General features: G+C 35.4%; 1 protein-coding gene across 3 annotated transcripts in view; it reads right to left on the bottom strand.

The window, feature by feature from the left end:
• Positions 1-887: 887 nt before the first annotated feature.
• The window catches only part of LOC131928920 (ATP-dependent RNA helicase DDX1), a gene marked incomplete at its 3' end in the record, with an annotated part of 48,496 nt that continues 32,204 nt past the window's right edge, over positions 888-17,179 (bottom strand). For all 3 annotated transcript variants that reach the window (XM_059285091.1, XM_059285106.1, XM_059285100.1), the window contains 4 exon segments: positions 888-1,028; positions 7,735-7,833; positions 14,187-14,300; positions 14,827-14,850. In XM_059285091.1, coding sequence (XP_059141074.1) covers positions 888-1,028; positions 7,735-7,833; positions 14,187-14,300; positions 14,827-14,850 — 378 coding nt within the window.

Below are 17,179 nucleotides of genomic sequence, written 5' to 3'. Positions count from 1 at the left end.
GAGTGAAACCGACAGCTTTCCCTAAAGGTCAAGCCATTTACCTAAGAGCATGCAAAAAATTAGCCAGATGTAAAGACGGTAAGTGCCATAAAATCCGTTTTGCAATCACCCTCTGTTTTTCCCATAAAATACAAAGTTTATATAGGGAAATACGACTGGTCAGTTTTGACCCATTTAACGAATTTTCCCGGACATGGCGAGTTTTTTGTGACACCCCAAGGCGTTCTCCTACCACCTCACAAAATTTCAAGGGGGTTCGTTGGAGGAAAAAAAATTTCGTAATATAGCCCATATAAGGCACCGGTCAGTCGAGGTCAGTTTTGACCCCCTCTCCGTAGACTTTTCGGCCAACCGTCGCCGGCCCTCGTGTTCTATCGCCCCAAGGCACCATCGTGCCAAATTTGACGCGCCTGGGGTGCCGGGAAGTGCCCTATTGGGCACTTGACCACTTTGCTTTATATATATAGATAATCTAACATCCCCTATCACTCCAACATCATTACTCTGCTAATCCAAATAAAAAAACAAAAGTGTTTGCTAAATTACTATTATATTACTAGTTTTTATCTGTTTGACTTTTTCTAGCCTTAATAAAAGCGGAAGTGAGTTTGTACACAAATATTCAGTTTTGGCTGAAAGATATGCTTCCTGGCAACAAAAATTTGGAACCATTTGGAACTAGCTTTTCATGCCTATCATGTAAGGTTAGTTTTGTATGCCAATAATTGACAGTTCGACAAAAACTGCTATTTTACTTTCACGAATAATAGTTTATTTATTTTTTTAAAAACAATTTTAGATAACTTTTTCGTCTCTTCTCCATTAACATCTGCTGACGGGATCAGCAGACATCTCCAATCATTTAATATGTTTAACTTCAAACTTACCGCCATTTTTTTTACATCAAACGAATGGAGTGTTGCAGAACAGACTACCATCTGAAGACGTTTTCCATCATTGGTGACTTTTGGAATTTGCTGATGTAAGCGATTGATCAAATCACCATATCCAGCTGACAACAGCCCGTCCTGAAGTAAAAAGAAAATAGAACTGACATGGACTGTTTGTGATAATAGAAATGTTGGGATAAAGGGTATGGGTGAAATCTTAGATTGTAACTGTTATAATAAGCTTATTCATCTTATACCCCGAAAAAACACATTAAAACGTGTACACATGGCACAATGTCAATAATATTTGACATTATTTACCACTTTTTAGTCAGGCTGAACCCTGGCTGAATAAAGAAAATCGAATTGTTTAAGTGATTTACAACGAATAACACACTGATAAGATGATTGCTGTGGCAAGTAATTTGCACGCCAGTTCTATTCCTGAAGGTAATCAAAGATGTCAGGCTCGTTACGGGAAAAACCGCAATAATAAAGGTATGCATTACACGCTGCACGAAAGACGGGTTTTCAATTACAGTTCTTCCATAACAGGCAGTGTCGACTGAGTGCCAATATCGCAAACACGTCAAACTTCCTCATTATTCTTGTCAGAGAAAACAGCCCAGAGGGAAAATTTCAACCAACATCAAGTTATGGACGCAATTTAAAACGTCAGTGTTGAAATATGTGTTTAAATAAAGTAGATGGAAAGCCACTGCGTTAAAGTATTAGTTTTTCAATAGAGGGGGCTAACGAAAGGAAAATTAAAACAGAAGCATTTTAAACTTTCGCTATGATTCAGAATCTAGGACAATATTTTCATCAGAGCAGTTGGCCAGATCGTATTGTAAATTATCAGCCACTCTAAATCTTTGGTTTAAGTACTCCGGGCAGCGTAGTTACCACATCCAAAAAAAGATGTCCTAGGCATTTCCCATCCATTTGTTTTTACAATAACTGTGGATATCATAGCTTTACATTGATCGTTTAATTTATACAATTATATGAGGTAGAGAAACAACATTTTACACTGTTCGTAATGCTCCTCTTATATATAGTGTTTGGTATAAAACCTACAGAAATGTATTGATTGCTTTCTGTCTATTCAGACCAAGTTCACGTGATAATGGCATCTACAAAAAAAAATTTTTTAAAAGACTCGATAGCGGCTATTCAGAATGAGATTGATGAAGATAAAAGAAAAAGAAAATGGTTTCGATATAAAATGCGAAACTAAACGATCACTTCTAAGTTTAACACAAAACCATCCGAATTACAAAGTGCGCAAGTGGTTAATTTATAATTGTATCTTCTTGATACACACTTTGTATAAGATGACTCCTTTGACTACCGTCATATCATGACATAGGTGCAATATTACTATCGAAATTTCACCCATTTTAACGAAATGGATTTGTTGTAAACTTGAAACGTATGTCTAGCTCTTGTAAACTTCACTTAGCTGAATAATAATGATTGTTAAAGTTCTGAACGATAACAAGAACATATGTCATTTTCATGTTCAATAATTGCGGGAAAAATAAGTCGCCAAAAGGATGAACATAATATGAGAATTTCTGTTTAACTGCATTAACTCTGTAACTCAAGTAGTCTTGCAACTTTTCAAGTAAATACCCTCATGTTTCAAGTAGTCTTGACAAATTTTTACATTTTCTTTATAACATAGTTAACGCGACTAAAGAATAACTAAAATACACAATTTCATTCAAAATTGTAAGTGCATTAATATCGATCGGTGTCGCATCAAAACATTTTTTGATAAAATGGCAATAACCTAAAATTTGAACGCTGGTAAATATTAGTGGGGAGCTATTTGAGAAATTTCTGTAGACAGATTTATAGATTTTTTTCCCGATGGTACCGAGACACGCGACATTAAGTGCTTAACGCTTCAAGTAATAGCAGCTTTGCGAAACTCAATTTTAAAAAGTAAAAAGTAACACAAACTGGCAGAAGATCGTTTTAAGGGTATTGACATGGCGTTATGCTTCTTGTCTGTTGTTAAAATTACGATATAAAATAATAACGAACTATAAAGAGCATAAGATTTTTTTTTTTGGTTACTTTAAATATTTCATACTAAATAATTATTTAAGATAGCTAATTAATATAATTTAAGTTTGCAATACCAAAGAATCGGGCAGCATCAAATGGTGTAAACTTCAACACAAATATGGCATAACTTCAAAATACACATCAAGTTCACCATATGCGTGTTCCGTCTTACTAATGAGGCTTTATTGATGCTACTAGCAAGAGGGGTTATTTAGTTATAAATTAGCCTCGGGTGTGCTGAACGGGCGGATGTAATTGACATTTTGTTAACGGGAAAACTCTCCTCCACAAACCTATAAATAGAGACGAAATTTGAATGCGAGCATCTTCTACCAGTGGGTCAGCAATGTATGCCGATGTCTGTCCTTTTCAAGCACGGCCAATAGAAAATGTGATCACGGGATAAATAGGAGAAATTAACGACTTGAGGAATAATTGCCTGGTGAGGGGTGGAACTTGTGGGCACAAATGATCGCAAATGGAAGCAACTAGAGTATGTCAAATATCAGAAGAGGTGGAACTGGTTTTACGTCAGACCATATAAAGTGAGTATGTTTGGTGGTAGAGAAATAAAACCCGAAATGTGAAGAAATGGTTCCCCCGTTATCTATTTTCAGTTTTTTCCTCTTTTCCTAACAAGCGTGCTAACTAAAGTAACATTATGACGTCATTAGATGCTTTACTTGATCGCTATTACTTTGTTTTTTGTAAGCGTCCCTTACTTTCAGATGACGAGTTTTTTCAAAACTACGGTAGTGGTTAAAACCTGTGGGAAAAGAGTTGAATTACTTCTAATACTCTGTTGTGATCGTATTAATTTCTTTCCATTTAAAGCGGTAATCAAAGTGTGTTTTTACTTGAGCTTTTAAAGTAAGCCTAATTATAAGAATTCGCTACAAGCTATAATCGTCATGCAAGGGGTTATTTTGTTAGCTTGTGGCTAAGGTTAGATCTGATGTTAATACTGCAGGAAATAAAGCGGGAGTCATTACCCTTAAACTTCTCGTATATCCCATATAATAATTGCCTTGTTTCGTCTATCGGATCCGTAATCGTGTAAGTAAATAAGTAATTTGAATTATTTTAAATAGATCTTATTTAAGAACGCTATAGTCTCCCAGATAAAAATAGGTTTTTAAATGTTATTGTATTTTTTAATACTTTTTTAAAATAAATAGATTATTTGTTTACTAAGCTATATTTTTAAAATCCTAAAAGTGTTATATATGTAACGATAATATATATACTACACTAGCGGCCTGTCCCCGCGCGTTCCCTCGGTTTCAGAAGAAAGTCTGACGTAATATTTTAAGAGGGTTTCATCAATGCGTTACCAATCCTATATTCTTACACGTGTGAATTTGTTTTCTAAAACTGAGTTATTTAATTGAGAGGTAGAACACACTTCGGCAACCACCCAGGTGTCAGGGAGATCTCGGGAGATCGTACGGCACCCTGGCTCGATTTAATCATCGAATATAGTGTGCCACCGTGTCAATATTGTAGGGTACTTTTTACAAACAACGTAGGCGGCATAGTGCTCACAGGGGAGCCCGGGGCGCTCTGGGCCACGCAATCGCCGGGCGCCAGCGGCTGCGCCTGTTGCAGTTTTACCCCTTACCCACTATGGAGGACGCCCAATTAACGGATACCAAATGCTAACATGGTGTATTGACAAAAATCGCACCCTCCCAGGCGCCGCCCATAAGAAATTTTACTTCTTTTTCGCAAAAGCCTTCTCTGGAGTATTCTGATCATGGCACGCGGATGAACGGTATTTTTATATACCGTATATAGAGAAACATCTTGCACCCCACACTAAGCTTTGGACCTCTCCGACGATGTTTAGGCACTGCTAACCTAAAGTATACCAGATAGATGGTCTCGTGGATGATTTCAGTAATTTCTGTTAAAGCTGGGCCTCGCGTCTAATGACATGTTGCTAATAGATCATAATAGCTCTTAAGAGTATTTTCAAGCAAAATGTGTTTGAGCTACTACGCTTATTTATTCAACCTTGGATGTGGGATGACTCGAAATTATTGTTTATTTAAGTTGAGGAAGTAAAACAAGTTAGCAATTATTAGTCTGATCTGATTAGAGTTGAAAAAGAAATCGTTTGTTGAAGCAAGTTTGTAAAAAGAAAGTATAGAAGCTGCGTAAGTTAGTCCAAAGTTCTAGACGATAGGAATCTCTAAGAATAGAGTAATTTCTGGTAATACCCTCCCAATCCCCAAAACCCTAATTGGAAGTGAGTATCGGTTACAAAAAGAACGCCAGCATTAAAGGAAAATTCGCTTAAACCTTCTGTAGGGTGGCCTACGGGAAGGGTGTCAAGATAATGGGCTAACCAAGGTATACTCGAGTTTCTTAACACGGTCCTTTTTAAGAGGAAAAAATTAGAGTGGTCCTGTTGTTGGCCTTATTCTGTAAACTCATTATTTTGATTCAGCTGTGTTTTGTAAGAAGGTAGAAGGTAAGGGTCTTTGATCCAAAAAAGGAACATATTTTGGTAAAGAAATAATTATGATATTTAAGGTGGATTATATTCCGTAATGTTTCATAATTTGTTTGCATTAATTGACAAGAAAGTTGTTCCGAGCACAGTGTAATGCATGAAACTAATTCAGATTGTCAATGGTTCTGTGTGCAGCCCAAGGGCTACAACTTACATTACATAGACTTGTTTAAGTTCACGTATCGTTGCTCCACTAACCAACAAGCAACTGAGTCATCATTCATAGATGTTTTCCTTGTGTGATTTAATGTATTATGGATTTTTATCATATATTTGATCAAACGTATGGGAAATCAAGAAAAAAATCTTTAGGGGCCAAATAGATTCTAGAATCAGAAATTAACCAAAATTTCAAAGCTGAATATTCATCATCATTTAACTAAGTACATAATCCCTGGTCAGATTTATAAAATCCTATATAATTTATAATATCTGACGTCTGACGTCTTTCCCTTTAATTAATCATTTTAGACGTTTTAGGATGAACCACTTTCTCCCAAATTGGAGATTACCGCTCATTCATTTTCTTTAACGCTATTTGTTGAGAAAAAAGCTGGCGACCCTTTATATATTGTATCTGAGCTTACAAGATAAACTGATTTCATTTAGACCAAGTGAAAAGAGTAATCGAGATAGATTTTGATAGCTCTATAAACTAGAGACCAATCTGGTTATTTTAAGTTTTGAATTAACTGTGGTAAAAGCTTTGTGGGATGGACTACTCGATTTTGTGTACTCTTCTATCATAGACAACATCGCGGGTGTAGACGAGGTTTAATCAGAAAACTTTAAGACCACTCAATACCTTTGAAACAAAACGTTAATTTATATCGAAGATGGAATGAAAAAGGGATGGTAAACAAAAAATAGTACGGCAAGCGGTAGGAACTATTCGTAAATAACTCTAGGTAAGACGGCGGTTTGAACTCTTATTTTATTCCTCGTCAGTTGGGGCATGACTACGAAGGCATATACATTTCAAATTACTCTCTTGTAAACCGATAATGATCAATATCACCTTTACAAAAAAAAAACCTTCGTAGATTGATTGAAGTTCTCCGGTTCAGTCCCTGAGTACACCTAGCTATAATGGGCAACTGTTAAGTTAGAAACAGCTGCTGATAGAAATGACCACACAATTACTTTCCCAGATAAGAGACCATCAGGTCCGAAGTGACCAACTGACTTTACCAATATCAAAGAGCACGACGTTATGATGTATACATGTTTATCCCTCTATAAAATCTAAAGCCATACCTCACTCATCATTAATCCGCCACTTCCCGATGACCCATAACCTTGACAATTGGTATGGGCATCTCTCTTCCCCCTTATCTCAAGACAGGGATTTCATAACCAGCTCTTTCAACACTACCCTCTTTCTATCCATATCGTCCTCTCCGTACACTCACGTAATATTTCTCAATTTCTTCTTCGCTTTATTTCTTTGAACACCTACAGTGCCTGGTCAAATTATGCTCCGCCAGAGTCTCGCTGGTTAGAGCTGGCCTCACTTACTATAACTACTTTTAATTTTGTTTACAGCGTAGCGATGTACGAAGTGCGGGAATTCTTCGAGGATGACATCTAATAAAACAGCCTACACATGAAGGGCACACTTCTTTACTCAGTGATCTATTAGCACATCATGGAAGTTTAAAATTGCTTTAAAATTGTGTTTATTATATAAATGTATAGGATGCATTTTTACGAGAAGAAACTAATCAGACTATAAAATCTGCCTTTTACGTGAAAATAAAACATGCATTTTTTTCATAGATCAGCTGTAATTTAAAAAACGCTTTATACTTATTTCAGACAATCAGACATAATTTTAAATTAAACTGCTTAAATGAAAAGCAGCAAAATATAAAGCCTTATAGAGCTTTTCATAGCATAAATTTCGTCAAACTGTATGAGAGCGCTAAATAGATTTTCATCAACCCTTCTTTTTAAATTATTCAACCTACATACAGTAAGTATTTCGATTAAATAGGATTCTGAATTATGGTTTAAGTTAAACATTGTCTGATGCTCCCCATGTGTGTAAATAAATGCACGGCCTTCAAACATAACAAATACTGACTTGTATAGAGAGAGAGTTTTATATCTACATGCTTTATATGCTATATATATATATATATATATATATATATATATATATATATAATATATATAATATATACATAGATATAGATATAGAAATATATTTATAAGCCTGTCTAGTATATGTATCAATAGACTTACACATTCATCCAAGACGAAGAAGCGAACTTGACTGAGGGCGAGCTTGGAAGTAGATATCAAGTCTTCCAGACGTCCAGGTGTAGCCACAACAATATCAACCTTAAGTTAAAGAAACGACAAATCACCATAATATCCAAAAACGAAAATATGCCATAACAACAGACGTATATTTTAGAGAATGTGTTGACGCCAATATTGAATCTTGTTATTATTTTGTCCTGTTGTTTTTGTTTGAGACGTGTTATTTTACGTCTAGCAGACATGGCCAACCAGATGGTTGTACATGAAGAAATATGTAATTGCTTTATTGTGTAATTAAATTCCATGGCTGCTGGGCGTGAAACACGGAGGCCGAAACACGATTTTTTATTGTGTTGTTTATATAATACAATTAGGTTAACATAAATTATCCCAGCTTCAATTCTAAATTGATTAAACCTCGCATTGATATTCCTTTCGCTGTCATTTTTGTATTTATTTGTTAATAAAGTTAGAATAATTTTGATGTCATCTATTTCTTACATTGTTGTTGATCCAAGATTTTAATAACATAAACTCCCTCCCAGCAAAACGAACGAATCCTCATGCGCTAGGCTTAAATACAGATTGTAAATACATATACACAGAATTATCAGATGATAGTTAAAATCGCGTCTCGTTGTCAAATTGTATTACCCAAATGCTGTAGGCTTACTATAAAAATAAAACTAGTTACTTTTGAGAAGTAGCAGAAGTTTTCTATCCACAAAAATTTCTAACTAAAATTTTAAGTACGCTTAGAATCGATATCTCAAGTCATTTCTTTTTATTTTCTTAACATTCGGTGCAACGGAGTGTAATAATAATATTCAAAAGTTAATTCACCAAAAAAATGTTCTGTTAGTTTGAAAGAGACTTATATTACTGCCCAAGATAGTATGCATAACTTATATACCGTTTCTGTATCGATAGACTTACACATTCGTCCAAGTATAAGATCTTATACTAAGATGTTGGTTATTATGTTGTCTGTTACATTTTCAGTGATTTTAGAGGAACGGAAGTAGATATGTACGCTGTTTCCGATTTCTCAAAAAATATCACTTCTACTGGACTGATTTATTTTAAACTATACAAGTGGGTAAAGGCTCAATGACAATGAAATGTGACCAGAGGCGTAGCGACCCTTCCCGGCGCCCGGGGACAAACTTTCGATTTGCACCCCACCCCTCGAACTTTTCATTTGCACCCCCCCCCCCCTCAAACTTTCGATTTAACTTTCAATTTGTCATTCCAACTCATTTTGGCGCCCCTCCCCCCTAAGGTCAGCGCCCGGGGACATATGTTCCCCCCCCCCCCCCGCCCCAGCCCCCGCCCCCGCCCCTCGCTACGCCTCTGAATGTGACAAAGAATGGGAATTAATTAGACGAGCCGACCCGCGGCGTATCATACGCCGCTATTTAGTTGTTTTATTTTCTACTTTTCAGTAATTCATAATTTGTGAATTCGACAGCAGTACCAACGCTGAAAATATTTGTTTTAAAACACAATCAGTAGCTCGTTAAGGAGGACGATAACCCCCCCCCCCCCCCCCCCCCCCCGTGAAAGTAAACTCCTCTTAGTTACCTCCCCTAAGTTTAATATCGTTTCAAACTAAATTATCTGCCCCTAATAGCCGTAACCAAACCCGGCGTGAACCACAGCTCCCCAGACAATGTAGGGGTGGGGGTGGTAGGGAGCGAGCTTACAGCTTGGTGTTTTCTATCGTCTCCAAGAAGAGATTTATATATATATATATATATATATATATATATATATATATATATAGATGTTTAGCTAACTTGTTTTAAAGTTAATCAATGATTCGTTTATAAAGTATTATTATTTCTCTCAATTATGCACGCATTGTTTACATTTGTGTACAATAGTGCGGAACATTAGTACTTTATAAATTTAAATGCGTTTTGTTTTTTTGTTTTTGAGAAATCTGAAAAAAGCGTAAAGTACTACTTCTGGTCACCGGAAATTACTCCTCTTTGAAAAAAAAATGGAGAATCAGATTTTTACAAATATGTTAAATTTCGTACATCTATCTGAAATAGTACTCAAGTTATAGGCTTTTGAAAAACCGAAAGTAGAATAAGTTCCGGTTCCGGTTGCGGGAAATGGCTGAAAAGCGGTAACGGTACTCAAGCTATCGTGCTCACAAACAGACACACGAGAGAGAGACATACGGACAAAATTGAAAAACTAAGTTTTTCCGACTCGGGAGGGGGGGGGGGATTGATAAAGATTATAACTGCAGAATGTCATAATGTGATTGAGTATTGCATGGATAAGTAGACGAAAAGTAACTAGCGTTACCAAAGATGCCATTAGTAAGCGGTTCAAGTTATCTACAGAACCTATAGAATGTAAAACTTTACAAAACAAGCTGTTCTCCGTTACTTGCGGCACGGATGTGAGAGGTGCTAGTAGGAAGAGCTAACTAGTATAAGAATCGTGATTTCGCCGCGTTTTGTAACGAGATACTTGTGTTTCGTGGTTAATGCCATAGTGAAAGCGTGCCACGACGGCTATTGTTAATGTCTGGTGTCTCCCTGGGTGGAAGTGGTAAAGAACCCAAGTGAGAATTACTGGAAATCGATAAACGGGGGAGACATGGATAAGCTCGTGGATTGAAACGGATTCGGTCATTTTTAACATTTAAAACACGGTTCAATTACACGTTGTTCCCCAATTACATCATAATAAAGAAACAAAACATCGTACTAAAACGACGGCTGGACAGATAAAACAAGAGCTAATCCACTAGTTTTATACATTCTCTCCGAAATGACACATAAAATAGCGATGTTTAGAAAAAAAAAAGGGATGATAAGGATAAATCAATAGACTACAAAGTACAGAATGAAAACAGGTTTGCCAGTCCGCCCAATACATTAAAATAAAGACTGTTTCCACACAACAGAATGTATTAAGGCTCCCTTTGGTTTATGTCATTGATAAGTGTATTTTTGTGTGTGTTTACCTTTAACTATTTACAATGAAAATAAAAAATACCAAACTTTCTCGTGTATACGAAGTATAAAGAAAGTCTTGTAATCGTGCAAAGAAATGTTTTCTGCAAATCTCGACGTTTTACAGCTCCTTGAGTCGGAAAAACATAGTTTTGCAATCTTATCCTATGTCTGTGTGTGTGTCGATAAACAAGATAACTTGAGTACTGTTAACGCTAGGTTGATGAAATTTCATATATAAGTATTATATCAAAATCGTAGATCCGTATCAACTTTTGAGCGATTTCCGATAACCGGAAGTGGACCTTTTTTTTACTTTCAATTTTTTCAAAAGCCTATAACTTGAGTACTATTTCAGATAGATAAAGGAAATTTCACAGGTAAGTAAAAGATCTAATTCTATGCCTTCTATCAAATTTTGAGTAATTTCTGTCGACCGGAAATAGTAATTTTCGCTATTTCCGATTTCTCAAAAAAACGCAAGTAAATTTATAAAGTAATAATAATATTCCGCACTATTATGCACATTTTATTTGGCGTTCGCTTGGTGTGCAATTCTTTTTTCTACGAGATGTTATTCTATTTTAAAAAGTTTAAGTATTTAAAATGGATTAAAAATCATGTCTATACCCTGAGTTGCCATCCTCTGTTGGATGATATAAGGATATTCGAGAAAGTTTAGGGGAGACCACTCCCAGTTTATTTATATTTGTTTTATTTCTACTTTTTAGTTATTATAAAATGTGAAAATCAAAATAGTGAGTCAATATTAAAGTTTTTAGAAGCAATTATTTGGAGTGAAACTACACATCCGTTCACCGCCGTCGTAGTACTTTATTTCGTTATCTATTCTAATTTTTATTTTTTCTATATAATATAAAATAAATAATTTAAATGAATTGTGATAGATAATTTAATTCCTAACTATATTAAAATGCCATAAGCTTGCATTGTCATAAAAATGATCTTACCGGGAATGAAATCGCTGCTTTAACAACAGATACTGTGTACTAATTAAGAGCTTATAAAAATCAATAAACTAGATTAAAAAATGTAAATGGTACAGTTTGTTGTGTTTTATATTTGTTTAAAGCAGTGCATCTTCAGGACTTTTTTCTCTAGGCGGACACTGGTAAATATTTCTTTCGGGGCGGAAGGGGGGGGGGGGGGGGTAGACCATATTCTCTTTCTCCCCCCCCCCCCCCCCCCCCCCGAAGAAAGAGGTGCCTGGAAAAAACTCTGATTTAAGGCGGTAATTAAAATATTAACACCCTAGTTAAATGTAAATAATTTAGTCTGTTTCTCTCTTGTGATAGACACTCGATACCATTAATGATTTATCGAAAATTAATAAAATATTACTATTTAGTTTATGTATGGGTGTACTTTAAAGTTTTCAAAAACACCAGATCATTTGCTTTTCTTCCAGTAAACAGGAGGTCTGTCGGTTTTAAGATATCTGGTCCCTTATTCGTGCGGCCAAATCGATTCAGTTATCGTTCAGTGCAAGCTGTGGCAACACCACGCAGCTTGTGTTCTAATGTAATTTACACACCGACGTCGCAGAGAGATTTGGGCCGGAAATTGGATACAACTAGAAAAGCAAACGAAATTGAAACGATTTGCTCTACAGCAAAAAGCATTAATTTCTAATAAAAACAATTTGGAAAGGACCGCTAAAATCAGACGTTTTTCTATACAGTAAATTTAAATCATCAATTATAACAGCTAACTGACAAAGCAAATCCAAAACTTTTCACAAGTTGTATTGTGTCCATAGAAATATCACAACTATTTCATTTTGGCAGGATTCTAGTTATTAGAAACCGAAATTTCAATTTCTAAAACAAAGAACTATGCGTTTATAATTACCAAAGAATCTCACCAGTTGAAAATTGCTTTAAATGTGGCACCTCCAACTACATTTACAGAACGTGCGTGTTTATCTTAGGTTTCACATAAGTGACCTTCATATTGACCTCGCAGCTCTCAAAAGCTTTTTTGCGACGTAGAATCGGTCAACGACCGAAAGTCGAACTTGCCTGTGCGTGTTTGGATATGAGCAGCTTCGGGAGTAAAGGAAAGATAAATGCGTTATTTATGTCTGGCTTTGATGGATGGTGTCTTGCTGTTTACGGCATACCCCAACGGTTACAGCCTCGCGTGATTTGATCCTCAACTAATGACCTATATTACTATAAATATCTCTATAACTATCTGCCAATAGCTTGAAAATTGAATGAGCAAACAACATAATAAATAATACTAGTCAATTCATATCCTAAATAAAGGAAAAACATATTTGGAAAATAAAAAGAAAATTAAATGGATGGTTTTCCTACACAATAAATCTCTTTTCGTGAGCTATAATCTTGTTTGTTTTCTGAGCTAGAAACAATCCACGAGAGCGACAAGATTTCAAGCCCACTGAATAGCAACCAGCTTTCTGCCCTTTGAATTATTACAAATGGATATCGTCCATACACGCTTTATTTTCCGATGGTTCTCAACAGTGAGACAACAACTTGTAATTTATCTGCATTGACCGCATGGAATTTTGCTCACACAAACAGGTAGCAATTTACATCTCCTCCACGGTACACAATAGTTATTTGTACTGTAGGGGTTTTCAGACAAACAAAAAATATAATACAAAACCCCTAAAGGACTTAGCTTTTCTCAAGAACCATAAGTAATAGTAAAAAAGAATGTTTTTGATTTTAGATTTAAAGTAGCAGCAATACAATTCAGAATCTAATTTTGAAAAATATTTGTTTTAAGCTATATTTTTAAAATTTGATACAAGTTATAAAAACACCAAAAATAATTATGGCTTTTAAAAACCAATATGTGCAATTTTTTAAATAGCTAAAGCTTTTTTTAAAATTATTTAACACTAACCAAATTAGTGTTTTATTTTTATTTACTTTCTCGTATACGAAGTACAGAGAAAGTATTGTAAACGTGCAAAAAAATGAAATCGAGATTCTCACAAATCTCGACGTTTTACACCTCCCTGAGTCGGAAAAACATAGTTTTGCAATTTTGCCTGTATGTCTATGTGTGTATGTATGTGTGCATGTCTGTATGTCTTTGAACACGATAACTTGAGTACTGTTACAGCTAGGTTAATGAAATTTCATTTATATTTATTATATATATATATTATTTATTAAATTAAAAAGTATCAAAACTTAATTCTACAAGTACGAGTAGTTAAACTGAGTATTTATAAGGGAAAAAATGTAATTTTTTTTTAAATCTTAAATGTAGCTATTGGCTTTTAATTTTATTTTTCAAATGTCATGGATTATTATGTTACTTCTCCCATGTTTAAAATTATTCACGGATTTTTGCTTACCTTTGTCTTTTTAAAACGATTATTTTATTATTTAAAATGGCTTTGGAAGAAAACATTGAATTTTTTAAAGATATATTTTTTTCTTATCTTACCCCTTTTGCCAGAATGTCAGTTTGTTCTTTGACGTTGACACCCCCAATGATGAGTAACTCCTTCACCTCGGGGTCACTAAGGTGTTTTTTAAACTTTTGTATCTGATTTAATGTCTGAAAAAAATGTCAATGTTATCACAAAGAGCATACAACACAAAAACGAGCTGCAAAATTACAGTGTGTTCGAAAAATGAACGTCAATTTTTCATGACATCCATGATTTATAGAGTGAAAACATTTTTTTTTAAACTATTGCTCTATCCATATCAAACTAAAAAATTTTAAAGCACATGTCCTTAACATCCCCATTAAAAACTCTCCTTACTGGACAACTTCCCTATCCCCACTCGACACATCTCCACATAAGCCATGACATCTTCCCAACCCCACTCGACATCTCCTCCACACAAACCATGGCATCTTCCCTATCCCCACTCGACACACCTCCTCCACACAAGCCATGACATCTTCCCAACCCCGCTCGACACATTCCCTCCACACAAACAATGACAATTTCCCTATAACCACTGCCCCTCTCTTACCCCACATCCCCCGACGGCACACAGTATCTTCACTATCCAGTCGCCCCAAACCTCTTACACGTATACTTTGATGGGGATTGAATGAAAGTATTACATACCTGTTCTGCTAGCTCCCTAGATGGCTGTAAGGAAAAAATTTAAAATGATATAAAACTAAAACGCATTAAAATAACACATTTTCTTTCAATATTTAAATGAATACAGAAAATGCTTTCACACCAGCGCATCTGAACAATGCAAAATGCAGTTTTTTTTATTCATACAGTTTTTTTTTTCGTAGCCAACAAAACTCCTTATGGAGATACAAACATCTACAATTTTCTGTTTGTTTCTATAAAAAAAAGGAGCAGGTCACGTGGGATTCTACACCAGTCGAGGAATATCCTGTTGGCCATTTCAATACAATTTGTGTCTTGAGGAGCAGCAGATGTTCGACTTTTTTCTGGTCGGCCACCATGGAATTACATTAAGGTGTGGGTTTAGAAAGATAATGAGTGCACGACACTATAATCACGGTTTCTATTCATACATTATATATCGTGCCTGATTAGCCTAACATTCCCCCGACATTTCCATTCTGTTATGTCTTTTAGTAGAGCAGTTTGAAACAAAAATACAGAACAATATACTAAAACTAAAACGACAATAGCACGGACAGTAGAAGGAAATTTTTATTTACCCGAAGCCAATAAGAAAATTGTGGTCATTGAACTGAAATCATGACCTATTATACAATCGATCAAAGTTTGTCTTACTAAAGTGATTTGAATGTAGTAATTTAACTGTAGCCTTAGCGGCAACAAAGTATCTTCCAGTGAGTTCTTTGCATTTGCAGATTTTATAACAATTATCCCTAAATGCTCATTTTTAAATTTTACCAGACTATCCGTTATTCTCGAATAACCGAAGGTTTCGGGAGTAATCCGTAAATGACGTCACGTTTGTTTGAAGATTTTTATCTTTCACCTTCCTTTCCCACTGTCACAGATCGTCACAAAAAGTCAGACCCCACATTAAAAAGGGCGTCAGACCCAAGGCCACATGTTACTGTCTTTTAAAAACACCGATTTCGGCTCAGCATGGGTCTGGCCACACTATTCCTTCATATGCGGAAGACACAGAAACAGGTGAACTCTACTTCGCCTGCGCCGTGTACGGCCAAGTCCCGATGGGCAACTTTATCATTCTAAAAAAAAAATAACATTGACATGTGTCTCCAACTCGTACCAACCGAGTGGTAACTATTACACTGTAATCTCAGCTAGCTGGGCACTTAAATACGTACTTTACAGCTCTACATATAGCGCAATGCTCTCGTGTAACCAAACAAAAAAAAATATACAAACTTGTAAACAAACTCGAGTTTTTAGTAGTATATAGATAGATAGATTTTCCGCTTTAACTGTTAGCTGTTTGTTTTACTTTCTCGTATTTTGAGTATACAGAAAGCGTTGTAATTGTGCAAAAAAATCAAATGAGATTTTTAAAGTTTCTGTCGATTTACACCTCCCTACTTTATCGAATACAAAATAGGACTTATTGTAATCGTGCAAGAGATAGAAATCATGATTTTAATAAATCTCAACGTTTTACACCTCCCTGCGTCAGAAAAACTTAGTTTTTCGATTGTGTCTCTAATCTGTGTAAACAAGATAATTTGAGTCCCGTTTATAATATACAGATAAATTGATCACTGTTTCAGTTAGATCTAAGCGGACGAAATTTCTACTATAAGATCTTATTCACTGGTTTCTGTAAAAAAAAAATTAGTGATTTCCGGTGACCGGAAGTAGTACTTCACGTTTCATCACATACATTGGAAATGCCACCCCAAATAGTGTTATAAAAGAATATACGAGAAAGCTTAGGGGAGATTATTCCCGCTTTATTTATCTATTTATTTTTAACGGCTAATCAATGGAAATAATTGAAACTTTTGAAAATCGGAATACGAAGTTCAACAATTAAAAATTATTAATTTGTATGAAAAAGTAATAAAATAATAGTATTAAGATGCTTGCATTGCTTCATAATGCTTTGTTTGCGAGAAACATTGTTTGTTTTTTTTCTGTTTGATTAACAAGATGTTCTTCTTTGGCAAAAACTGCTTGACCATTGTTTCTATGGTCACATGGGGCTGTGCACGTGGGTAACTTTACTTAAGCAGAAGCAATATTAGATCTATACCTTGGTTTTTGCACTGTATTATTAGTTCTACGAAAGGTTGTCTTCGGATTAAACGTACGTCTCCGTTCTAAGCATATCTAATACAATGAAGATAATGAAGATAAATCTAAGACCTCCTCGGGGACTTCCGGCGCTGTCGCTTTTAGTAACTACTCTTTGGCAGCCAGAAAGACTTCTTTGCTTTGATAGCATTAGCGGTTGATGAGACATCTGGGGTAATTTATCTCGCGTTACAGGGACCCAAAGAGTCAATTCAGGCTTGTT

Source organism: Physella acuta, unplaced genomic scaffold (genome assembly GCF_028476545.2).
Source record: "Physella acuta isolate Inbredline_101_S28 unplaced genomic scaffold, ASM2847654v3 ptg000091l, whole genome shotgun sequence".
Classification (NCBI taxonomy): Eukaryota; Metazoa; Mollusca; class Gastropoda; family Physidae; genus Physella; species Physella acuta.
This window is presented reverse-complemented; position numbering and strand designations above follow the sequence as displayed.